At 34.1% G+C, this 25,884-nt stretch overlaps 3 protein-coding genes and 1 non-coding gene across 5 annotated transcripts; 1 reads left to right on the top strand and 3 right to left on the bottom strand.

The window, feature by feature from the left end:
• Positions 1–588: 588 nt before the first annotated feature.
• Positions 589–9,384, bottom strand: LOC110736659 (CBS domain-containing protein CBSCBSPB3-like). The gene is made up of 14 exons (XM_021916947.1): positions 8,940–9,384; positions 8,576–8,750; positions 8,344–8,476; positions 7,319–7,489; positions 6,778–6,856; positions 6,564–6,677; positions 6,411–6,477; positions 6,197–6,302; positions 6,043–6,101; positions 5,057–5,163; positions 4,862–4,989; positions 3,690–3,772; positions 3,517–3,606; positions 589–1,183 (listed from the first exon to the last, which is right to left on the bottom strand). Exons 1-14 carry the CDS (start codon positions 9,074–9,076, stop codon positions 1,010–1,012), a joined length of 1,623 nt encoding a protein of 540 aa, XP_021772639.1. The 5' UTR covers positions 9,077–9,384; the 3' UTR covers positions 589–1,009.
• Positions 9,385–14,556: 5,172 nt separating this feature from the next.
• LOC110736657 (filament-like plant protein 3) lies at positions 14,557–19,716 on the top strand. 2 transcript variants are annotated; one of them, XM_021916944.1, is made up of 5 exons: positions 14,557–14,897; positions 15,428–15,658; positions 16,406–16,586; positions 16,831–18,605; positions 19,133–19,716. In XM_021916944.1, the coding sequence occupies exons 2-5, from the start codon at positions 15,530–15,532 to the stop codon at positions 19,460–19,462; spliced, it is 2,415 nt and encodes an 804-aa protein (XP_021772636.1). In that variant the 5' UTR covers positions 14,557–14,897; positions 15,428–15,529; the 3' UTR covers positions 19,463–19,716. The 2 variants fall into 2 exon arrangements, with proteins under 2 accessions (XP_021772636.1, XP_021772635.1); XM_021916943.1 differs by lacking the exon at positions 14,557–14,897 and adding an exon at positions 14,922–15,065.
• A 231-nt stretch (positions 19,717–19,947) lies between these two features.
• Positions 19,948–20,032, bottom strand: TRNAM-CAU. The gene is given in 2 exon segments: positions 19,948–19,983; positions 19,995–20,032. It is a non-coding gene; the product is annotated as a tRNA-Met (tRNA).
• A 532-nt stretch (positions 20,033–20,564) lies between these two features.
• LOC110736658 (caltractin) lies at positions 20,565–24,491 on the bottom strand. The gene is made up of 7 exons (XM_021916945.1): positions 24,336–24,491; positions 22,588–22,702; positions 22,465–22,501; positions 22,362–22,389; positions 21,502–21,654; positions 21,304–21,406; positions 20,565–20,917 (listed from the first exon to the last, which is right to left on the bottom strand). The coding sequence occupies exons 1-7, from the start codon at positions 24,336–24,338 to the stop codon at positions 20,853–20,855; spliced, it is 504 nt and encodes a 167-aa protein (XP_021772637.1). The 5' UTR covers positions 24,339–24,491; the 3' UTR covers positions 20,565–20,852.
• Positions 24,492–25,884: the final 1,393 nt, after the last annotated feature.

The following is a 25,884-nucleotide window of genomic DNA, read 5'->3' as shown; positions in this document are numbered from 1 at the left end:
TTACCCTTCCCCCCACTTCTAAAGTGCCTAGCCCGCTAACCTAGGCCGGGAGGACCTCTGAGAGGTTTCAGCCCGGTAGGGCCCTTCGCCTTACCAATAAAAAAAACAAAATTATTTTGCTACACTTAGGATATGTTTTATTCACCCGATTTTCACTTATCTGAACTCACTAAAACTTAATATAGTTGCAATTTGAACTTAATAACAGAACTTATTTGAACTTAATGGAGCTTATCTGAACTTATTAGACCTGAAATAAATAAAAACAAGGTGAACAGACCATTAGTGAATATTTAGTTATAAGATTTATGTTAGTTATTGATTGCTGATGGGTCCAAAGTAAAGTGAGAAATAATCATACCAGTAAATGAAAAGGTCCAACTCCATACCATCTACGGAAAAGAAAAGGGAGAAATGCGTTGACTATAGGTTTTATAAATACAAAGTGTCAAGACAGTTTCAAGATACGGATAATCGATATAACTCTATTTCGGCCCTAGAATTACTATACTCAAAAACGTTCAGAAATTTATTCTGAAGCTACAAGATCCAGAAGTATGACTAAACAGCTTAATGACCAAATAACTATACATACAATAACATCATTTATATGCACCTTTGCTGAATGTTGATAACAAAATGTTGACAGAAGCTTATTCTGAAGACTGAAGAAACTTTGAACTTTAACTTACAAAAATTTTATTAATTTTACCAACCGAAAAGTAGTGTCATACTTCTGTAAGGTGAACCACCTTGAGTAGTAAAGGATGTTGTCAGAAGATCCAAGCTTTGCTTGATTGCTTTATATATTTCCAATTTACAAAAATATGGGATAGTTTTAAAGGTCACAATGGCCCCAAGAGAACAAAAAATTATGCATATCACATCGTGTTTGGGAGAACTAACAACTTCCCAACAAAGAAGCAGGCATCAATTGAAGCCAAAGTAAATGTATAATTATGTTAGGACGGCCAATGTCTGCAGCCTGGTACTGATTCCATGCAACACCTCAGTGTTTTACATGCCTCAAATAGACCACCACACCAACAGCTGTTACCATCACTGTACCTGCCAGAATCCCTGAATGAACTGATGTCCATCTAGATCTCTCAACAACAGCGGCACTAGTCTCTGAACTGGTTTCCTTGACAGCTTCAGGGAACTCTAGAAACAACCTTATAACCTGTTGAGGAGAAGATAACATTAAAGAGACAAGAAAATATATATAAACCTCCTGATTTGGAGGATGATACTGGAAAGTGAAACCTGTAACTATTAAGGGTCAATTCTATGCAACTTATTTTGTTTAAGCTATCTAAACTTCCATAAAATTTGCTAACTTGAATTTATGTCATAACTTATTTCGTTTGAATTTAATTGTTGACAAAAGCAAGCAGGTAGAAGAATTTAATAAAATCATGATTGTATGCTGCTCTAAATCCAAAAAAAAAAAAAAAAAAAAAAAAATGAAACTATTTTGTGATAAATGAGCAGGACATGCACAGGATGCACTGATGCACAAGGTGAGTGCAACCAGGGGTAATTTCTGGTTCAAAGCAAGGAGATTGAAGCATCAATCCTCTTCTACAAATCCCCACTCCCCTTCAAGTCCTTAAATCCGCACCAACCACACCATCCCCCTCCTCATCCCCACCATCAAATAGCCATGAAGACCACCATATTCCCTGCCTCCAGCATTCCCCGCTTCCATGGATGGATTTGCATTTGCTAGCTTCTCTGTGTTAGAGTTTATTGTATCTTCAGAATTTATCCTCTTGATTCTGCAGCCATTACAGGACTGCAAATCTGCAGCTTCCATACACAAATCTAAACGCGGATGCTTGATACATCTTGACTTCAACTTTGAAATTATCTCATGCTACAGCTCAAACATCATCATTTTCAGCAATCATTTTCTGCGAGCCCAATTATTTTTAAAAGTATTGAGTAGCTATAGAATCCAGAATACCATGGCACAATGACTGGATCTGGTCATGCTAAGCTCCAAATTAGGCTTCCAGAAACAAATCTAGCAAGGTGACGGATATGTGAATAGTTAATGCCTCTACATCCCATATAGATGAATACATGGAGAAAAAATGAAGGTGGAGTGGGCCTTTATAATCCTAAAGATGAGGATGATAATTCTAACAGAGTAAACACATGCTGCTTGATTGCTGAGATGAAGAGGGTCAGGGTTATAAAATCCTATGTTGGTGTTTTAGTTTGTTTGGACTACCATGATTATCACCCACACAAAGAAAAATGGTAAGTAAATATAGATTAAATGCCTCAAAATTACAGCTAGCCAATCCTGGGAATCGACACAGCCAACCTATAAAAAAGAGAGCTTACAAGAAAATTGGAGAATAAACAGCCCTTGTTCACCTCTAAGCCTAATAATTAAAGAACCTGTAAATTGCTCCAGAAAGTAAGAAAACAAGCTAGACATGCAGCTACTTTACCCAAAAGTAATCAGCTAAATGACAACGGAACATAGATCTAACATACACAGTAATATTCATGACCTTAAGTTGTAAAACCAGCAGACATTCCAATTGGTTGCACAATGACCTAGCGTAGCTGTAAATTATTGCGGACGCAAGAATTAATCACAGCATACCAAGGAGGAATAAAATCTAGCAGAACTTGATGAGCCACATTCAACCATAAAATGTGTATACCTTTCCACTAAGCTGCACTCTTCAATTATGATAATGTTTTCACTAATCACCTAGCGAACCTGTAATTGTTTTCCTTTCCAAGAACCAGAGGCAATACCAGACTCAAGCCCTAATCCAGAGCCATACATCAGACTTTTAACAACCAGAGTACCACAAAACCTAACCTAGCTAGCCTATCAGGGGACGGAAAAAAAAAAAAAAAAAAAAAAAAAAAAAAAAAACACTACAATATTGGTCAGTGGTAAATATTGCACCAACTAAAAGCAATAGCTGGCCATTTTTTCAGCGCTCAAATTTTGGAATGAAAATGGGGGAAATGAATATCAGATTTCCCTCACAAAGCTTTACTTTTTGTGCAATGATGAACTTACCTGCTGTCCTTCGAAAAAATGCCCTAAGCTATTCTTGATTAGTCAGAAGAAAGCTAGCATAAAAGCTAACCTTCCACATATCTCACCTACAACGTGATCCTTTTGGATAGCTGTTAATATTAAACAGCTAAACATGTCTGTTTTTGGTTTAGTAGGAAAACAAACACGCATTGCAAAATGGAAAATCCAATCCTAAAGCTGCAATGCAGTGTCAAATATCATCCAGATTCGGAAACCTCTCTCACATAGACTACACTGTTAGTGGGAAATTTAGAAACCAAGAATTTATGATGTAGTTGTATGTTGAAAAAAAATAATAAAAATAACATGCCCCTGGTAACACTTATAATTAATTAATTAATGTTAGTGGTTAATTTGGAAACAAAGAAATAATGATACAGTTTCAAAATGATGCACTGAAGTTTGTAGGTTGACCTGCAAAATTGGGCAAAATTTAGTACCTTTTGTCCCACTGATTTTGCATGAAGCGCAGCACCAATGAGATCAGAATCACATGTGAGTAATATTTTATCACCTTCATCATCTTCGTACTATAATTAAACGAACATAATGTTAAAAACCATCATATAATGAAAAGGGAGGCCAAAACGTAACTATCACAGCACAAACTTACCAATAACTGTGGACGGTTGCCACTGTCACTAGACCCTATTCTTTGCATAACAGCAGAAACAAGCTCGTCCAAATTCTCAGTCGCTGAAGAAAATTATAAAAGAAAAGGGGCAGGAACGTCAAATTAGGTTCCGTCAACACAAAACAGTGAAATATCAAGTAAAATTGCATATTCACAAACATGGTCTTTCCTAACCATTAACCTCACCCTACTATGACATATTGACATCAACCATTAAATAATATTACGATCATTACTAATCACACATAACAACATACCAACTACTTTCACCACAAATGACTACATTTTCTGATGCAAGGTTTGCTAAACATGACATGGTTTATAGTCCACTTCTTAAATGTTGAGCCAACAAGTACATCCAACAGGGTGGATTATCTTTAGCAGAAATGCCTAATTACCCACTGCCATGGGACAAGGGTCCAGAAAACACGAGGGGTTACAGAAAATAAGAGGATAGCAATCAACGCATTGCATAAGCAATCATAATCATATGTGTCAAAATCTTCACCAAAGATAAACAATAAAGGAACAGTGCCTCTCTTGCTGCATTTAGCAGTGTACATGGAAATCCAGAGCAAATACATCTCTAGATAAGGAAGAAAGATGAATCCAAGTCCACGTCAACTAAAGGGAGTTGGACTACACCAGGAAATAATGCAAGAAAAATTTTCAAATACTACCTTTTCCCCTCCAAAAAAAAATTAAAGGGGGTAGGCTGTGAGGCATGGACAAGAGACACAGAGAGAATAAACAGAAAATGGGAAAAAATAAGGAAACACGGGAGCACTGCAATTTACCTAATTTAAACTTTTTATCTGACTTTTCATGAAAACCCAGGGAATGATAATGCACTACAGGACTGCCAAAAGTTTGAAAGAGGATAGTAGATACTGCCAATGTTCCAAAATAAATGCACCCGATTTTTCTTCCATAAAGTCCCAATACTCCCAATACAATCTTTGTTCCACAAATTCATACAAAAAGATTCATTCAGTTTTTCACTTAAAAATATTATCTAGTCAAGAAGCCAGCACCAGCTTTATACGTGGGGCAGAAAATTATCCAAGGCAGTATATACTGCTACCAAGGAGATTTTAAAGTGTTTTCCTAATGTCCAAGCAAACTAAAACCAGATGCTACATGACACTTACCAAAAGTAAATCGGTGAACACGCCCTTTAGGGTCCTCAAATTTAAATGAAAACGAATTTCCAAGACCAAGTGACGGATATTTTCCCAAATCTGTTCCTTCAGAATTCATCAGTGCAGCTGACATTTCACTGTAAAATTTATCCCTGTTATAACAAGACCATAAAGCTTGAAGGACAATCCAGAGAAAACAATTACCTATGAGAATCTGAATCATCTGGTGGCTCCAATGCAAGTGCTGAGTCCCAGAACTTTTGCATCATTGTGTTTGCCATATCATTCATAGTTCCAGAGCTATTCTCAACCTTAAAATGGTAAGAAAGTAAACATTAAACAGTAGTTATAAACAATGGTAATTACATAATATTAAATAATTACACCAGAAGACTAGATCGACAACACTAAAACCATATACATAAATCCAGCCCAAAAAACATATACATATATGATATATCCAGCCCAAAAAACGTATACATATATCCAGCAGGTCTTGATTTGGTAAGGCCTTTATTCTTAACATTTAAACCTTGATACAAACTTATACAAATTCAATATGAGACATAGTGACTTAGATTAATTTGCGAAATTCCCACAAGATGTTGGCAAAATTATAACAGCATAGGTATTCAGCTGATACGGAATTACAGAGCAATTCTTTACAAAAAATCAAAAGAAAAAGAAGCAAAATCAATGGACATGTCCTCTCTATAAAGCGTATTCACCCTGAACTTTTTCTTTTTTTTTTTTGGGTGCAAAGGAGCCTTGAAGGTCCAATTAGTAGAAATGGTTTTCAGAGCCATATATCGTTACAATCCTCTACACTAGAGCAAATGCCATTTGAAGTCTGCTTATCTTTTGTATTTACCAAAAAAGGCTAGAAGGCAATTTCTTGGAGTAATCATCCTCTAAATTACAAGTTTTCAAATAACAGTCTTTGAAGACAAATACTTTCATATAGAATGAAAGCCAAAAGATGAATGCCAATAAGCAACACAAGGAGATATGTTTGCAACAGCAATACAATAATTTAAGACATTTTATCAATGCCTTAGTTGGACAACAATGCCACAAGATTTCAGAAAAGAAGAAAGGAAGTAACAGTGCCAAACACTAGGAATACAAAATAACTGGTCCGCCATTACATGATCACACAATGATAGAACAGATCCAAGAAAAATGATTACCATGGAAATAGCAGCATGAGTTAGCATTAAGACATCAACACAAGCAGCAACAGATCCATCTGCAGAACCAAAACAATCACAGGAACATTCAATGAGCTTAGATCACCTATTTTTAAGGTCACCTACTTGTAATGACTAATGCATATATCCTTACCTCTGTCCAAAACTGGAAGATGAAGGAATTTCCCATCGTGCATTATGTGCAATGCTTCAAGAATTGTTGTTTCCAAATTTGCACATTCAGGATTGGATGTCATCACCTTGGAGGAGTACATGCAAAATTAGATTTTTTTTAAAAAAAAAATAATAAAGAAAGAAAGAAACAGAATTAAAACAGCTATCCTTGAAAGGACGTTGAGCTTCAAAACCTTTTCCACCAAAGTCAGCTCAGGTGAAAGATTCTGTGCTACAACCCGCATGAGTATATCCCTTGACCTGCAAGATAGACAAAATGCACCTTAAACAGAAGTTAACCCAAGAAATATCACAGCAGAATACGAAATCTAGGTGAAATAATGTACGTTAGGATTCCAAGAACTTTGATCCCACTTGTTATGATTACGGAATTAACACGATAGTCCCTCATCTTCTTTGCAGCAACAGAAACAGGGTCAGACGGTGAGACTGTTGCAACCCTGAAAGACCCAAAGCCATACATCTTAGCACCAAACACAAACTAGGCAAGCAATATCTCAATACAAAATAGCTCATATGCAAATTTAAGTCAATCCATACTTGGTGTTTTCTGTGATAACAGTCGACAAAGAAGGCTTGAACATCCGTTCCCTTAATGTCTCTATAAACGCAGCAGGTGCTGGAAAAGAGATCAAGTGAAGATCATTTGATTAATTATCGTCCAACATAAAGTCGTAAAAAAAAAAAAAAAAAAAAAAAAAAAAAAAAAAAAAAAAATGAAGCAGAAGAAAACAAAGAGACAAATGTCACTCAGATTAAATTCTAATAAAGTTCATAGTGTCTCATGACACTTAGTTCACTATCTCAAGATTCTCAACTCTGCAACCATGAGTATGAACTGTACAAACTAAAAGGTTGAAGGAGCTTTGGGACACTGATGTATGCAAGGGAAAACAATGAGAAGGCAGCACATAATGAAAACCATCCTAAAAAGTTAGCCTTTTAAAATCCCAAGTTTACTGCTCAAAACTATTGTTTCAAAAAATAATAAGAATTTTGGACAGCCAACCCAGCATATCTGAACAAAACAAATGAACCGAGGGGAGGGGGGGGGGGGGTTTGAGAAGAGTGCTTAACTAACCACTGAAATTGTTACCCATCTGACGCTCAACTCCCTCAACTGCAGCAGCAATAGCACTACCCTGCTCGGCAGCTTTCTCCATTCTTGAAATGGCATCATATAAACACCTTGTAATATCCAACAAAGCAATCACTTCACCATTTTCTACTACAGGAAGATGCCTGAATTTTCCTGTTGAACAGTCACAGAAGATATTACAAAGTTTTCAACAGAAAGCCAACATAATAGACATCAAACATTGAAAACTATAGATGATATGGGAATATGGATCGCATTGGATCAGAAGAAAGAATTTTTATAAAAAAAAAAATATCATTTTGGCGCTTGTAAACCAACATTTTTGAGATAAATTTCAGGTGATTTAAATTAAAAATACATATGACATTGCTGGAAGAATTGTCCTCCTTGATGGAAAAGGACGTGCTCCACTTTTAAAAGTAGTCATTTTCAACTCCTTGGAGCAAACATTCTCTTCATAAAACATCTCACAAAATATAAAGATAGTGTCTTTTTCACCTATTTTTGGTAGAGTTCATGAAAAAAAGGTCCAGCCATGCAATCATATCATTATTGAAAACAACTTAAGAAGATAATTTGCATCCTTGGTTCACATCATCTACCACTATTGAGCACCAAATATCAGAATCCAAGCTTTTTTGTATAAATTTTTAAGAAGCAATACCTGTACATGCAGCAGGGGAGAATGAAACCAGCTTGGAAACCTCATTTTTGGCACTAGACCTAGGACCTTATGTACTCCACCAATTTTCACGATGTGCTATAAGGAACAAAATACTCCCCCCCAATTCAAAGTAACTATTCTCTTTTCCTTTATAGAATATTCCAAATTAATGGTCTCAATTGTAATCATTTTTTTTATCCACCCATTTAACACAATATTCCACTACAACTTCATCCTACTAGTTTTATTCCACTCTACTTATTGTATGCGGAAATTAAGAAAAATTCAACCAAAACAAACACTCCAAAATGAAATGGAGTTGACATTAGAAAATGCCTCTAACCTTGAATCATCTTCTGCAGAGCATCAATAGCTAATGTATCCGAAGTCACAAATATCGGATTCCTAGTCATAATTTTCGATACAACAGTCTGTTCCGGCCTCAACTCCTCTGCTATAACCCGAGTAGCAATATCCTAAATACCACATACACAATCATAAACAATCAATCAAATTAACCCCAACAAAAACACAAAATTCAATCAATCAACACCAAACCAAAACATCAAATTAACCTTATCAGTAACAATTCCAGATAACAAAGCATTAGAATCAGTCAACAACACAGCATCAACACGACGTGCCGCCATCCTTCTACAAGCATCCGACACCGACGTCCCTTCCGGAATCGTTAATGCCTTTGACAACTTCAACTTCTTCACCGTTCTCTCTCCTCCCGCAACAGACGACCTACATACATACATTTGATACATACACATTGTTAAATTTGTTAAATTCCAAATTTTTTTCAAATCAACAAAATTAATCAAAACCCCATTTCAAAAATCAATAACCCCATTTCAGTTCCAACAAAAATTAAAATAAAAAACCAACTTTCAACCAAAAAAAAAAAAAAAAGAGAGAAAAACTAAATATTACGGAGGTGAAGTAGGCTTGGAGGAGGTTCCATTTTCAGCTGGTGGCGCCGATTTTTTCGCCGCCGTCGCCGGCTGCCGTTTCTGGGTCAAACTAGTTCTTCTCGGCGGTGGCGGTGGTACCACTTGAGAAGAACTCATTTTTTTTTTATTTTTTAATTTATTGACAATCAAAATAAAAACACAAATCAAATTGGGGAAAATCAATCTAGGGTTCCAAGGTCAAATGTTTTTTTTCAAATTTGGGGATGAGAGGAGAGAGAAAGAGCTAGGGTTTATCTTTTTCTTAAAAAAATAAAAAAATCTCTCTCCTTAGTTGTAAGAGGGACCCACTTTAAGTTTTTAATTCTGTCTTTGGTGAGTTTAGATTTTCTCTCTCCTATTTTGCGCCAAAATAAATAATCTCGATTTTCGTGATTTTTTCCCACCCAAAATTATTGCAATTCAAATTCAACGTTTTTTTTTAAAATAATTTTTTATTTTTTGATTGGGTAACGTGGAGTTTAAGCCACCTTATAATAATGGGCCAAGTGGCCCAATTGTGAACCTGCAACGTGGGGAAGATTGGAAGAACATTCGAATATAATATGTCTGGCCCATATTGAAGTCCATAATGTTATGATTATAAATTTATAATCGTTCAGCCTTATTATGTTTGGGTTGAGTAATTGGAGTGTTGAGTTATGATCCATAATGTCATCATTGTAGATTTGTCATCAAACCTTAGACAAAAGAGGTGTCATGGATCTGAATATTTTGATCATTGTGCTTGTTTGAATTGCTTGTACTAGATGCTTCATGTATGCCTTTTTGAGATAGAATTAGTGTTTGATCCCGAGCGATGAATCCGAATTTATTTTGGATAGATGGTCATTATTACTGGTTTTGTCCGATAGATTAGTTGTTGGTTGGTTCACTTAGTTTGGTTGATTAACTTACTCAGAGTATTAGCTATGTGTATCAATGTATTGGTTGTTTTAGTTGATTATTGGGGTTAGTAAAAAAAAACTTAATATATTTCAGTCATGGAAATGTTTGGTTAATTTAGTTATTCGATGCTTTCTTTGTATGTCAATTCATGGTTCTCTTATTTTAGTGTTTGAAAATGTGCTTCAAGTCCAATAAAGTATATCAATATGAAACGAAGAAAATAGTAATGAAAACAATATGTAAAGTAGCTAGATTTTCATTCCTTGACTGAAAAGAATTGGCTAGTGACCTATTTTAATAACCTCTTTACGAATTACATACAATCCAATAACATCACAATTGAATCATATATAGGTATTGATCATCTGATGCATCTATATTGTAAACATCACTGTATTTTTTTTTCTTCATTGATAAAATCCATTTTGAACATTCAAGTGTTCAACACCTAGTTTTATATGACTTTCCCAATAAAATACTCAATATATACTATCAACTCATGCTAGCCAAAACCTTTTGTTTTTTTTGTTTTTTGTTTTTTATTTTTTACAAATCAAACTAGCTTATTTTAGTTGATTAGAAGTAATTTCAATTCTAATTCTACAAGTGCGATTATGTCATTTTTGTCATGTAGTTTTTATTGATCACAATTAAACATGATTTTACTAGTTGAAAAGTATATCATGTCAAAATTTATCATACATATTCAAGTGACAACTTTAAACATTAGTACAAAACCAACTTCAAATCATCAATGACTATATTATCGTGTCATATAATTCATGAAAACTAGGCCACTCTAGCCTTCAACCATAGCTTTGATTTATGGACCATTTGGACCATCTATGACACAAAATTATACAAAGACTCATGGAAACACACGAACAAGTTAGACAGAAATTAGAGTGATGAACTTCCTCAAGTCCCTATCCTCCACTCTATACAACTCACAAAGGTCCCAAGTATACCTTGGAAATTTGGAATGGATGACTCTATTATTGCTCCTCACCTGCCTCTTCAAATAATCCATTTTGCTACCGGCCATACATGTTTCCCACAATTCAACTTCAATTATGTATGCAATATGCCTATAAAATAAGGACATCATATTTCGTATATATTCTAATTGTCTCTAAATGTTGTTCTTACTTTTAAAGAGAGTGATAATTGAATTAGTATATAAACGAAGGTGAATTTTTCTAAGTTATCATGGCTAGTAGTTTAGTACTAAGCTACATATGAATCCGTAATAATTACTTCGTATTGCTGCATGTTTGAGCCTATTATAACTTGATCCTAAGTGGATCTATCAAAACTTAGCTTGTACGGTTGTACCTATACATGTATTGTTATTATAAATGCTCATAAGCTTGTTCTCTTCACCCTTTGTCTCATGGAATTATTAAATTTTGTCAGAATGTAATCAAACTAGCTAGAAACATTCAAATTAGATCGAACCAAAACTTCTAGTTTCTGTTCACTTATTATTATATATCTTTATTTTCATATTAAAGAAAATTTATATTATGAGAATTAGATAGTTGAAAAGTACTCATTGAGATAAATTTAACAAAAAATTCAATTTTGCATAAGCCAAGTGACCTGAAAAAAAATTAGTCCAAATCTGATCCAAATTTAATAATTATCATCATATTATAACACCTTATTTCAAATAAAGATTCAAAAACTAGTCATTAAATTAGGCTTGTGTATCTAACACCTCATTACAACTTTCATAAGAAGCTAGTTTTGACGTACACCTCAATTACAAATGATTACATGTTATTATCACTTATTACTACCAATACTTAAAAGTCAAATAAACACACACATACGTTGAAAAATGTGACATAATTCTAAATAATTCCCATAAAATCAGCTTCTTATCCCCCACTTGATAGAACTTGGTGCAACGTGGGCCCAACGTGATAAGCACATCTGTCATCAAACTCCAGATCACACTCTATTTACCAATCAAACTAACCATCATTAACGAGCAATAATCAACACCCTTATATGGTTTTTTTCTGATTTATAAAACAATATCAATGTCTATTAGTTTTGCCTTATGTTTATCTAATTATCTACTATGGAGTATTCGGAATAGTTTATTTAAAACGAGAAATTTTAATTAATAGATTATTCATCAGTATGTACAATACTCGTAATATATAAGAAAATCATAAGCTTGATATATTGTTTAATTTGTCTCATTATATGATTTTGAACTCTGTTGTTTATTATTATTATTAATATTATTATTATTAATATATTCGTACTTTAAATCCATCATGGCGGGCAACATGCTCTCAATACAATGCATAGAGTGTTAGATTGTATTGTTGTGAAAGTGCCTCCCGCGGTTTTCATTTTAATCACATAGCTTAATTATGACTGTTTGGAGATATGCATTTAAAACTGTGTATGTACAATCAAATGAGACCAAACACTAAATAACAAAGCTTGTATTTGCTAACTTGAAATAATGAAATGAACAAATTTTGAAAAAAAATCATGGACCATCAAAGTGGACCTTCACTATAAATATGAGATAATAAGATAATTAATTATATAAAATAAATAGAAATATAATTATGGATGCGTGCATGCAAGTCCTAATCAAATTATTTGTTCTCACCCTAAATTCAAATCATTACAAAAATAAACATACTAACATAATGCATAAATGTGCATGTATGTACTCATGTGGTCTTTAACATGACCGACACATTTTATTTAATTATTTAGATACCATGATTTATGCATCAATTAGATGGAGCAAAAAGATTAGCAAGGAAGGAAAGCATATTAATTGATACCTTTGTATGCTTTGTTTCATTTAAAGTAAAAGTTAGATTTGTGGCACTTTTGTTTAAGGTTGTTAATTATTACTTTTAGTTAAAAGTATTCCTTTAAATACCATACTCTTTATATAGATTTGTTGTTCATATGACAGAGAGAGATTTTATATGAACTATTTTATGCTCGGGAAGCCACAATTATTAGTAAAGAGTATGAAAATAAATCATAATTCAACTACAATGATGGGTAGTAAAAATACTAACATTAAAGGACTTATACAAAAACTTATGAAATTTAAAGTTTAAAGAGTTTGTTCGATAATTAATCATTTTAATATTCTGTACTCCGTTGTTATTAATTGTAGTTTTTGAAAATTTGTTGACAAAGAGTTAAACTACACATTCAAGAGAAAAGAAAATTATGGAGAATCTTAGAGTAAGAAGGAGAATTAAGAAAATAAAAATTATTGCATCATGGGCTAAATAGCCAGCCAAAATTAATAGCCTAACGATCATCTATATGATGACTATTTGACTTCAATTCTCTGTATATACGAGTATTATACTGTTATATGCATCAATGTAAGAAAGTGATGCAAAGCTAGAAGTTGTTACAAACTCTCTAACAAACTAGTTGTAGGCGTCGTAACTAATAAGGGATGACGGAAAATAGAAAGTGTTCCGAATTTTAATTACAATACAATAAAATTTAATACTCAACTTCAACGCATTCTCTTTTGAGAGGAAAAAAAAAAGTAAATTTTCATAAATTTTAATATTGTTTTCCTTTACAAACTTGATTTATCATTTTATATTAAAATATTGAATTACAAAGTATAATTACAGTAATTATGATAACATCAAGCCGCCTAACTTGAGAAACATGGATAAAGAGCAATTCGAAAGTGTATCGATCTGATTTCTTCCACGTCTCTTCCCCGTGCACATATATACATCCATACAAATGTAACAAAAACACAAAAAGAAACAATGTGAAAAAAAACTTTAGAGATGCAAACCTACAAAATTCATGAAAGCTACCCCAAAATATTGGATTTAATTGTCTAACACACACACGAGCGCACACACAAAAAAATTAAAATAAATAAATAAATAAAATAGAGTTAATTTCATATACTTCTAATAAACAATCGGAATATTTTTAGATTTGTTGAGTTTGATGTCACTACCTTTATTAGTCGTGGGAGTGATTTTAAGGATATACCAAATACTCTATATTTGAAAATTCAAATGTCAATTGAATTCGATCCAAAAATAGGATATTAAAGCCAATAAATATAATTTAGATTATGTACATGATTCAAAAATTATTCTAGGGTATGACATGTGTTTAATGATATAATTAATTTTATGCTTTTGATTTTTTCGATTTGACTCAAATTAGGTTTTTGATTCAAACATTTGGATACCCATACCTCATTGGACTACTTATACTCTTAGTCTCTTATAGGTATTGAATTTTACATTATTGTATATACAATATTCGATCCAATAACATTATTCGTTTTAATATGAGTAACTTATTTATGCATAACCTTAGTAATTTACCTGATAGATAGACCAATTTTTTTCAAAAAAACATCCTCTATCATTGAGAAAAAACCACTCCAACCAACAATAAAAAATTTCAACAACCCACATTATTAGGCTTTACAATTTCAACAACCAACCATATAAACGTCCTCTATCATTGAGAAAAAACCACACCATTCATAGATGACTACACAAATTTTGGCAAACATCAATGAAATTGAACAAGATGAGTTAAATCACATCTTCCAAGGGCGGGAATAAAGCCATACAATTTGAAAAACTCGTGTTAGTACAATTTTTTCATTTTTTTATGAATGGACCCCACTTTCCCCAATTTTTCTCAAAAAAACCTAGATTGGAAAGAAAAAATAATTGTACAAATAAAAGTCTATTCTTTCTCTCTTCCACTCTCAGCTCAGCTTCACATGTTCTTATATCTTTCCTTCATCATTGAAACCCCACAAAACTCGAAAATAATCAAAATATTACTGTATTTAATAAAATTTCAGCAATCCCAAACTCCCTTCACACTCTGACATTCTTCAGATCTTCAATTTTTTAATTTTTTGGGATTTGAGATTTACCCTTTTTAATTCACTAATTAAATTACTGAATTAAGCTTCTGGGTATCTTTGATTTAACCAAAGATTCAATCTTTTTGATATTCTAATTAGTGGGTATATCACATTTCTGCCTTTTTCTCCAGATTTCATTGATATTTTTTAATTAATTTTTTTGAATGATTTTCGTGGGTCATGATCTCATCATAATTAACTTTCTCTATCCTCCCATCCCTTTTTTCTTCTCTTGTATTTGTCACTGTAGGAAGAGAGATACTTTTGTAGGTAACAATCAAACCCCTTTTCTTCTAATTTTAATTTTTGAAGTAATTTTAAAGTTTTGAAATTCTTAGAATTTTATTATTTTTTGGGAAATTTATGTATTTTTTCAGAATTCTGTCATCTATCATTGGAGGTTAGAACAGCTGAGAATTGAATTCCAAGCAAAGTTTTAAATTTCCAAAAAAAATAAATAAAAATAAATTCAATTTTTGGTCTGACAAATTTCATTGTCAAGCATCAATAGTTTGTTGGCAAGCACCAACCTTTTATATTTGTTTTTTAAAACAACTATCTTATCTAGTATAGTACGGTGATCCTTAAATTTGCACATTCTGAAGATTCTGAAATATTACCCATCTTTTCAGGGTTGTTCAAATTATTGAAAGTTGCTGAATTTTGGGGCAAAAATATTGAATTGTAATTTTTGAAGGGTGATGAGGTGAAGTGGGATCAAGGTGAATCAATTGATGGACCGCCGGAGTTGGCTATGGAGGAGGAAGTCGTCGGACAAGAGTCCGGGGGCCGAGACCGATAGCTCGGTATCAGGATCAGGTTCACTATCATCTCCTTCTGAGAGGTTTTCAGATGAACATCAGGTTTGTAAATGATCACATTGTGTTCAAGTCAATTCAAATCTTGGTTAATATAAGTATGTCAATTAGATTTATCTTATGCTAGTTTGCTTTGATCACAATGTGTTCTGATCAGTTTAATTCAAATCTAACAAACTATTGTCATAAGGATGGATTTATCAGTGTATAAAATGCCAGTTTGCTTATTCTTGTGACATTATACTACATGTTAATGAAAGTAAAGCTCATTGAATTATATTTTAGTAGTTTGAGTTTTTTTAACTTGGTAATATTTATCTTGGAAGGGGATATAAGATGAGATTCACATTCTACTTCAGTTTAGGTAATTTTGTGAACATTGAAGTTGAATAAGATTCCAAGTGAAAATGTATCTTTTACTACCATTTTGGATTTTTGGCTGATAACCGGTATCAAACTAAAACAGAGAATTTTGCATAGATTTCATGTTCTGTTCTCCAAAAACATGCATTTCATGTATTGTTTGCCAAGCCCGACTTGGTGGGTGAGACTTGATTATATTGGTGCTTTAGAAGTGTAGTACTCCATACAATGCAAGAGTTATTAGTTTAATACATTGACGAAGTTGTGAGGACTATCTAAGATGAGACTATTGGTTTAAATCTGGTATTAGAATAGTTTTCTTACTGAAGGCACGTCCTAAATAAAACATGTAATTATGGCAATAGTTTACCTCAATTGAATGGTGTATTATTCGCGGCATATCTGATGAAGCTTTCTACATTATTCAAGGCATCTCCAAATCAAAACACGCAATCACCAGAAGTTACCTCGAAAGTTGCACCTCCTGATGAAGATGCTAATGATGGAGTGAAAATTTTGACTGAGAAACTATCTGCTGCTATTGCAACTATCACTGCAAAGGAGGAATTGGTAAAGCAGCATTCCAAAGTTGCAGAGGAAGCTGTTACAGGTATATCTCATGTTATTTTCTCCCCAAAATATTTGTGCAGTTCACATTTTTGCTTCCTGTAGCTCATTAGTCATTACTGTGCCAAGCCTTTCTGTTATTGCTGCGAAACTATTCTCTCATTTTGAATTATGTTCTTCTTTGTGAATTTTAAGATTCAGACCTCATAGAGCTTATAACAATTACACATAAGAAGATTTCCTCCAACTATCTTAACCTGCTGATTTATTATTTGATTAATTCTTAGGTTGGGAAAAGGCTGAAAATGAGGCTGTCACTTTAAAGCAGCAACTGGATATTGCAACGAAGAAAAACTCGTCACTTGAGGATAGGGTAGTCCACCTTGATGGGGCTCTCAAGGAGTGCCTGAGGCAGTTGCGACAAGTGCGAGAAGAGAAAAATGAGAAGGCTCAAGAAGCCATTTCTAAGAAATCACAAGATGCAGAGTCCAAGTCTGAGCTGGACATTGAGATGTCTGATCTTCTTGCCCAACTTGAAACTGCAAATGCTAAGGTGGAAGCTGCTGCCTCTTTGGAGTCTGATCTTCGCTTCAAATTGGATTCTGTTGAGACAGAAAATGCTTCTTTGCGACAGGAACTTAATTCTCGATTAGAAGAGTTAAAAATAATGACTCTTGAGAGGGATTTAAGCACAAAAACAGCGGAAACAGCCAGTAAACAGCACTTAGAGAGCATAAAGAGAGTTGCTAAACTTGAGGCTGAATGCCGTAAATTAAAAACCATGGCTCGTAAAGTAACTTATTTTAATGACTCTAAGTCATTCAATGACAGCCAATCAGATAGTGGAGAAAGGTTAAATGAATGTGAGTTGAGCCATTCAGATTCATGGTCATCTGGTCTTAAAATTGAGAAAGGTCCCTCAAAATCCCACATGCCCCCTTCACCTGAAATTGGTCTCATGGATGACTTCCTAGAGATGGAGAAGCTAGCAGCATTGCCAGAAAGTGAAAATAGAAGCCGCTCTCTTGGACCTGCAACCTTGAGAGACAAACATAGTACAAATGACAGCTCCTCACTAAAATCAGAACTTGATGCCATGGCAGGTAGAATAACTGAACTTGAGGAGAAGATTGAGATTGTTGAATCAGAAAAGATACATTTAGCTTCGGTATTATCTCAATGCCAGAATAAGTTGAAGATTTCAGAAGCTCAGCTGAGCTCATGTCAGAATCAACTAAAGATATCACAAGCACAGTTAAGAGAAGCGAATAAAAAGTTAGAAATGTTGCAGGCTGAGTTAGATTTGGCAAATGAATTGAGACAGGCGATTGATCTAGAGCTCGATGATGCCAATGTAAGAAGGGAAGAGGCCGAGTCCCAGCATAGAGCGATTGAGGATGAGAGAGAAATGCTGCTGTCTAAAGTCAGGTTTCTGGAGGGTGAGACTGAAAAAGAGAGGGCATTATATGCAGACTCTTCAGAAAAGTGTCGGGCTTTGGAAGATGAACTTTCTAGAATGAAACATGAGTTCGACAAATGGCAAAGTCAGTTAGCATCTATGAATAAATCAAAGGAGGCAGCTGAGCAAGAGCTTTTGAGCACAACAGTCATGAAAGAAGCAGCAGAATCACAACTAAAAGATGTAAATTCTGAGGCTAAATCCTTGCTTGCTAAGATTGGTTCCTTGGAGAAAGAGGCCAAAAAGGAGAGACAGCTGTCTGCGGAGTTTAGTGGTAAGTGTAAATTGTTAGAGAATGAGCTTTCAAGAATAAAACATGATGCTGATAGCTGGCGAAGTCAATTAGCCTCAGTGAATGGATCAAAAGAAGCAGTTAATCGGGAGCTTCAGATGACAAATGCAAAGAAAGAAGAAGCAGAGTCACAACTTAAAGCCATACTTGCCAAAGTTGGTACATTGGAGCATGAGGTGGAAAAAGAGAGAGCAATGTCTGCCGAGTTTGCTGCTAAGTGTAGGAAGTTAGAACATGAACTTACAAAACTGAAGTCTGAAGCTGACTTTCAGCTTTCACCGATCTCAAAAGATGAGTTGAATAAGCAGCAGGTCAGTTTACTTGGTCTAAATTTATTGTAGTTTTTAGTCATATACGAACTAGATAGATTTAGCAACAGGCTTATAAAACTTTGCTTTCACTGTTTGTGGCTTTGAATGGGTAGATACATGCAGCTAGAAGTCGTCAAGTTGATGCAATTATAAACCTACACTTAACTATTTTGAGGTTATCCCTCTGAGAACATAAATAAATTGTGCAATCAGTCAATTAGATGATCTTAGAATCCTTTAGATGAAAAACATAAGCTGGTGGTGATTAAATTAGTGATTCCTTACTTTAACAAAGACTCTATTGTTGTGCCTTACTGTCTTGCACTAACCAAGTCTTTGTAATACGCTTTCTCTAAAGAAGTTTGCTCCTTCTGCCCTGATTCAGTCAGCAGTACAATCGATCATAAAACTATGCTAGTATTTGATGCAAGTGTAAAACTATGCTGATAAATGGGAGGATATACAAAATCAAAGTATTAAAAACAGCAATATCACTTACGATTGTTGAATGTTGATATGTATGACAGGAAAAGGAGCTAGCTGTTGCTGCAAATAAAATGGCAGAGTGTCAGAAGACAATTGCATCACTTGGAAATCAACTGAAATCCCTCGCAGCACTTGAGGATCTCTTCCTGGATTCAGAGAAGCTGTTGGAGGTCTCTCGAAAAGAGTCACTGCTTCAAAATGATGTAAAACCTGATACATTATCTTCTGATACTAATACTTCAACATTGAGCAAAGAGGATGACGGGAAGTTAGCAAAAGATGAGGCTAAAGCAGGCATATCATTAGACAGGCGGGATAAACATGGGCTTGGGAAGTATTTTCCGCGAACCAAAAGCACGATTAAAAGCTAGGATTTGCAGGAGTGAATTTGAAGAGGCGAAATAACCTCTTAGGTAGTGTTTACTTCAAGCCAGTGCCACGGATTTGTTCATCATTACATTGTGTACAGGCAATTTATATCAACTTTTGTAACTCTGTCGATCCACATTTTGATTGGCAAAGTATAAAGAAAGTTTTGTACATCTCTATATTATTTTTGGCTAATTAGTACTCCCTGATAATTATAATTCAAGTCAAGTTTTGCAAATGCAGCAATTCAGTTAAACATTTTGTTTTGGTATTTGGAATTTGCAGAAAAGACTTCCTTGAGTTCTTTCCTGTCTTCTCCCTCAGAACTTGCATTCGAGGTTCATAGACATTTATTAATACTTTTGTGTCGATGTAGTACTTCATAGGTAGTAATTATAATGTAGAATCAAGGAATTAAACACCAAAGAATCAAGCTTTAGGCTGTAATGAAAAGTTATCAAAACTCAGTTATAAAAACAAAAATCATTGGGGTGAGAGAGGCTCGAACTCTCGACCTCAGGATTACTCAGAAGCTATGAGACCTACGCGCTAGCCAACTGCGCCACCACCCCTGTTGTTGTAATCTTTGTTAGTAAGATAAATGATTGTATTTACAAATCACCACCCCTTTTTAATTTATTTCTTACTTTCTTTTTTTTTTTTTTTTGCACCCACTTAAATTATAGGCATTATTGATTTGAGATCATTTCTAAAGACTTTAGGTATAATACCATATATTCCTTTCCTATACAACAACACCACATTTCGATTCATGTCCATAAGATGTGAGGATGTGACTATGTTTTACACTGGCCGTCACATAACTATCGCAACTCTCCTCCTTTTCCGGGCTTGAGACTGGCAGTTAATGCCACAAAGTGACACTCACAGGAGGAGTTATATTCCTTTACTATAATTGAGGATATTTCATATGTTCACAGTGCAATATAAATAAACTTGAAAATTAGAGTGTTCTTATTGCAAAAAAAATAGGTAATATCCTTCATTACCATAAATTAGGACACTATAATAACTAATTTTGGACAAAATGAATATCTAGTTCTTTGTCTGCTCCATGACCAATAAAGGTAGGACTCTGCCGTGGGGAATAAGAAAAATTTGATACAAAAGCCACAAGTTTCAGCATTATACATTACTTCTACTGAATGATCAAATTCATATCAGGTTTTTTTACTACAAGTAATAAATAAAAAAAGATAAAACAGCATTAACCATAAAACACACATTAGCAATCCCCCACTCCCTTCAAAGGAAAAAAGCTAGACAAAGCAAATGCAATGCTCAGCATTAGCATTCGACATGTACACATCAAATACAGCAGTAGGGGCAGCTTCTAATAACATATGGTGCAGTGCTAATCAAGGTTCAATTTCAATATGCATATGACGTTCTCTTCATCATTCTCAAAAATTCCTCAACATTGACCTCGCCATCACCTGTATGATTTAGAGGCCATTATATGGTCAGAAAATAAGCACTCTTATTTTAACACCAGAAGTAAGGAATATAGATAATCACATTGAATTTAGCTCAGCGTGATTTTAGCTAACCTACATCTAAGAATATATTAAGTTGTCTAAATTGTGCATTTATCAAATCCAAAGAGGTAAGAGATGAGAGTATCATCCTGGATCAAAGTATAGACTAAAGAAATTGATGATCTTTTAACTTCCTTCTAAAGGACGGCTAATCCAAGATGCTGAGCAGCAGAGTTTGGAATTCAAAGAACTTTAACACACAATTTCTGATTCTGAAGAGCTCAATCATATAGAGATGGGAAGTGTAAGATTTATAAACATAGCAGAAAAAGGAGGAAGCTTACGGTCTCGGTCTGCTTCTTCGACCATATCTTGGATATCCTTCACAGTGAAGTTTTCACCCAATTCCTTTGCAACACGTTGAATATCTTCAGGAGAAATCTTTCCCTGCACCACAAACCATGGTTTAAATATGTCACTTATGACTGAAAAAAAAAAAAAAAAAAAAAAAAACCAATAAATGAAGAATAGCAAAACTTTACATTGTTGTCTTGGTCGATTATACGGAACGCTTTCATTAATTCCTCCTTAGTGTCTCTTTCTCCCATTTTAGCAGTCATCATGTGACAAAATTCATCAAAATCGATGGCACCACTTCCATCCTTATCAACATCCGCAATCATTTGATTGATTTGCTGAAATAAGACAAAAGGTTAAGACAAGCTGTTAACAGAAACCCACGCCCCTTCAACCAATTGCCCGTCCCACATTTTATTGTGAACCAGAGGAAAAATTGTAAGTAAACATATACCTACAAAAGGATGCTGAAAAGACAGTTAAAGTAATTTTCGGGGGGTGCATATGTGGAAACTGTGAGAGAGGGTGGATGTACTGTAGTTTGTTGCTGGTATCATTGAATAACCACAGAGAAAAGATACATGTTCAAGTGCCAAAATTATCATACATGAGAATGCTGTCTTTAAATTCGACATTGGCATGGAACATGACATTGGTGAAACATATTCCTCATTTTAAAATACTTTATCTTCATTTCCAGTTGTAAATTCATAAACGTACTTTTAGTTGACTTGTTTGCTAATTCTTGAATGAATTCTCATTTCAAGTTCATTTGTGAGTATATATACACAAAACTTCCTCTTAACTATCTCTCACCTTTATTATTTTTTATCTACGAATATGTTGTTCAAGATAATTAAGGTGCCTAGGTAAATATTGATGTGTCAGGTACGGAGTCCATACCCTTGTCCGAGTGTCTCTGTGTCCAACGTGGGTAATTGAGATAAATTGAAGAGTGCAAGGAACATAGATCATCTTTGTGCAAGTGTTCAGAAGACATATTACAATCATAATCAACGCATAACCAAAAATGACAGATTAATACCTCTTCAGTCATCTCAAAACCCAGAGCCCTGCAACCACACAATTTTAGGTCAGGTAATTGTGAAGTAGAAAATTAATACCTCTGGGTTTACAAAGAACAATACCTCATAGCAACATTCAACTCCTTAGCATCAATATTCCCTATAAAATTCAAATTGAACAAATCAGGTGAGAGCAAACTAGATGCATTAACGTACAAAACTTAAAACACTAGATAGATTCAAAACCTGAGCCATCAGTGTCAAACAGATCAAAAGCTTCCTTAATCTCTTGCCTCTTTTGTTGAGTGAGACCATGATGACGCCCACGTGGCTTGTCTTTCCTCACTGTTCTAGCACTTGACTAATAGTATGTTTACCAAATCCAAAAAATCAAAGTCAACAAACTTCACCAAAACAAAAATTCCAAAAAAAAAAACCCACATCATGGCATCAACATTAGACACATTAGTTTACCAAATCCAAAAAATCAAAGTCAACAAACTTCACCAAAATAAAAATTCCAAAAAAAAAAAAAACCCACATCATGGCATCAACATTAGACACATTATTTCACTACTTGGAGCACACTATAGTAACTCAATTTCTACCCATACTGTTTCTCAAAATAAAGACAGACAAACATAGGAATCAATTCTTATATACTGACAAGTAACTAATCAATTACGTATTTTATCAGTGAGGATAAATACCGATAAAACCATGGAAAAAGCATATACCGAATAGAAACTCATCAGAGTACTATAGAAGTTTATTAACTACCAAAAACTATCCACTTAAGGGTTACAATACCCTAGCCCTCCCTCATACAAAAAAGGGAACATTGATAGAGGGAACTTCTTAGTCTAAAGTAAAACTTAGTTGGTACTAAGTTGTTCCTAGTTGGTACACATGTAATACCAAAAAGAATTCTATTAGTACCATAAAAAAGGAAGAATTCTTAGTTGGCACCAAAAAATAAGTATTTCGGTATCAAGTAAGAAAACTATCGTACAATCTGCATTTTACTATAAACTGAGAATATTGGATGCAAAACTGATCAACAAAGTCACAAACAACAGAATTAACAGGCAATGAAAAAAGGAGAATCTTTATGTCCTCTAATCATCATCAAATCATCGCATGATACAAAACAATAAATCTTTCTTGTAAGATCACAATGAGCTCAATTCAAGATATACTCTGAAAAATCAACTCATCTAAATCGTGCCAATGGCCCGAGGATTTTCTATCCTTCGGCTTTGGAAAAAAATGGAACAAATCACGGTGACTTATCAAGTTCATTGTTGTTTTTCTGTATAAGGGTTTAATGCAAATAGTTGCAAATTAAGATTGACACCATCGTCTTAAGCCCGGCCCTCCATTATGGTAATGGTGCCTTGGTGGTCTCTTTGGAAACAATTTGGGGTAATTCAATGTTCATATTGGCACTAACAAGCCTTTATTATTAACACATAAGTTCATAGCACACATTAAGTCCTAATTTCCATAAAAGTTATACAAACTCCATTGTACACCATTCATACTAACCTGCAATTGATTTATCCTGAGATCAAATCCCTATTCAATAAAAAAGATTCTAAATTTCCTCAAACCATCATCATATCAAGCCCCAATTCAAAATCCCAGTATATTTAACATAAAAAAAGCTCAATTATCTTCCAATTTGGTGGCTAATCATGCTTCAATTATCTGGGTTTTTATCCCATATCCCTAATTATACTCAAACAAAAAACTAAATTCAAGACCCTAAAGTCTCGATTTTTATTTTATATATTTGTGGGAAATTAAATTATACTATCAAATTAAGATTAAACATGTTGGTTTGAATTTTCGCATAGAATGCTTACTAATCACATAGAGGCTAATTACCCAGGGTATGATAATCAACAAAAGGGAAATTGAAGAAAGAAAATGAAAGAGAAAAGAAATTAAACAAAGATTAATTCAAATAAAAAGTTAAAAAGAAGACGCACCATTGTGAGATTGCTAAGAGATCTTGTGAGAGAGTGAGTAAAATGGAAGAAAGATTGATTATAAGCAGTCTTTTCTCGACGTTTCTCACTTTCTTGACAAAGATTATGAAATCGAAAGAAGAGGAGTTGTGGAAATTACAAGAATAAAGTTTTTACTAATTTATTTAATTTTTATCTTTTATTTAATTTTTATCTTTGGACATGTAAGTATGTAACTATTTTTTTTTTAATTGGTTTTTGGGTGCATAAGAGGGGCAATCCTCATGAAAATAAAAACTAAACAAAAAACTGCAGAGGAATAAAACGTGACAAAGCTACTCCTACAACATCATCATTTAAAATACGCTCTAGAGGTAAAGATTGAATCAACTCAATGGAGTTGTTCTGTAAAACACCTTGATTGACCAACCAATCTGTAGTCTTGTTCGCCTCTCTATAAACATGATGAATTTCTACTTGTCAATTAAGCAAATGCTTGCATCTTGTGAGGATGTGCGCACTCTCCCCAATATAAGTGTCAGAGCTGTTAAGAGTTTGTACTAAGGCTTGACTATCCACTTGAACTTGAAGCTTGGCAGCTTAAATTCTAACAGCTAGGTTATGTAACTATGTTATGTAAGGGAATTAGGGAAAGTATGTTACTCGTATGTAGCTATGTCATGTAAGGGAAAGTATGTTACTCGTATGTAACTATGTACTCCAAAATACATTATCATGGTTTTGGACCAATGCTCCTTCCGTCCTTCCACCTTTAACCATGGTAAAAGAAATATAATGTGACAATAGTCATACTTAAAATGACTACCAGTGAACTAATTTTTTATTGGTTGATTTTTTTTAATTTTTTTTTTATTTTATATATTTTATGTCAAAAACTTAAAATTAATAATAAATGTTTATTTTTAGTTTAAAATTTTGTTTTATTTTTTTTTTAATATTTTTATAATTAAATTATGAATTATTCTTTTATTTTAGTAGTATTAAAAACTGAAATTTGTAAATTAATTACTACCTCCGTTTTTTATTATCTGCAACAACCGTACCGGTTGCGGAGGCCGAGGTAAAAGTTCCTAAGCATGATTATTGAAATACAAGGGCATGTACTTAACTACTAATCCAATTAAAAAAAAAAACAAAAATTTATCAAACCACTAAAACCCAGCCACCACCACCACCACCACGAACCCAGTCACCACCACCACCACGAACCCAGACCCACGCCGCCCCACAAACCCAACCCACGCCGCCCCTACAAAACAACCCGCGCCATCCAGCCACCACCACAAAACCAGACCCACGCTACCCCACGACACCAAACCCACACAGCCACCACCACGAACCAGACCCACGCCACCCCACGAAACCAAACCCCACGAAACCATTACCTTCTCTATCATCAATTAAAGCTTTATTTGGTCAAATTTAACCATTAAAATTCTAGATCTAAAATTTTCATGGTTAAATTTGACCATAAAACCTTCAAATTTGAGCTTTAGTGACAAGAATGAAAAAAAAGGAGAAGGAAGAGAGAGAAAGCGGAGACGGCGAC

The sequence above is a fragment of the Chenopodium quinoa genome, unplaced genomic scaffold, assembly GCF_001683475.1.
Source record: "Chenopodium quinoa cultivar QQ74 unplaced genomic scaffold, ASM168347v1, whole genome shotgun sequence".
NCBI lineage: Eukaryota > Viridiplantae > Streptophyta > Magnoliopsida > Caryophyllales > Amaranthaceae > Chenopodium > Chenopodium quinoa.
Note: the sequence above shows the minus strand (reverse complement) of the source record. Positions and strands in the feature narration are given on the sequence as shown.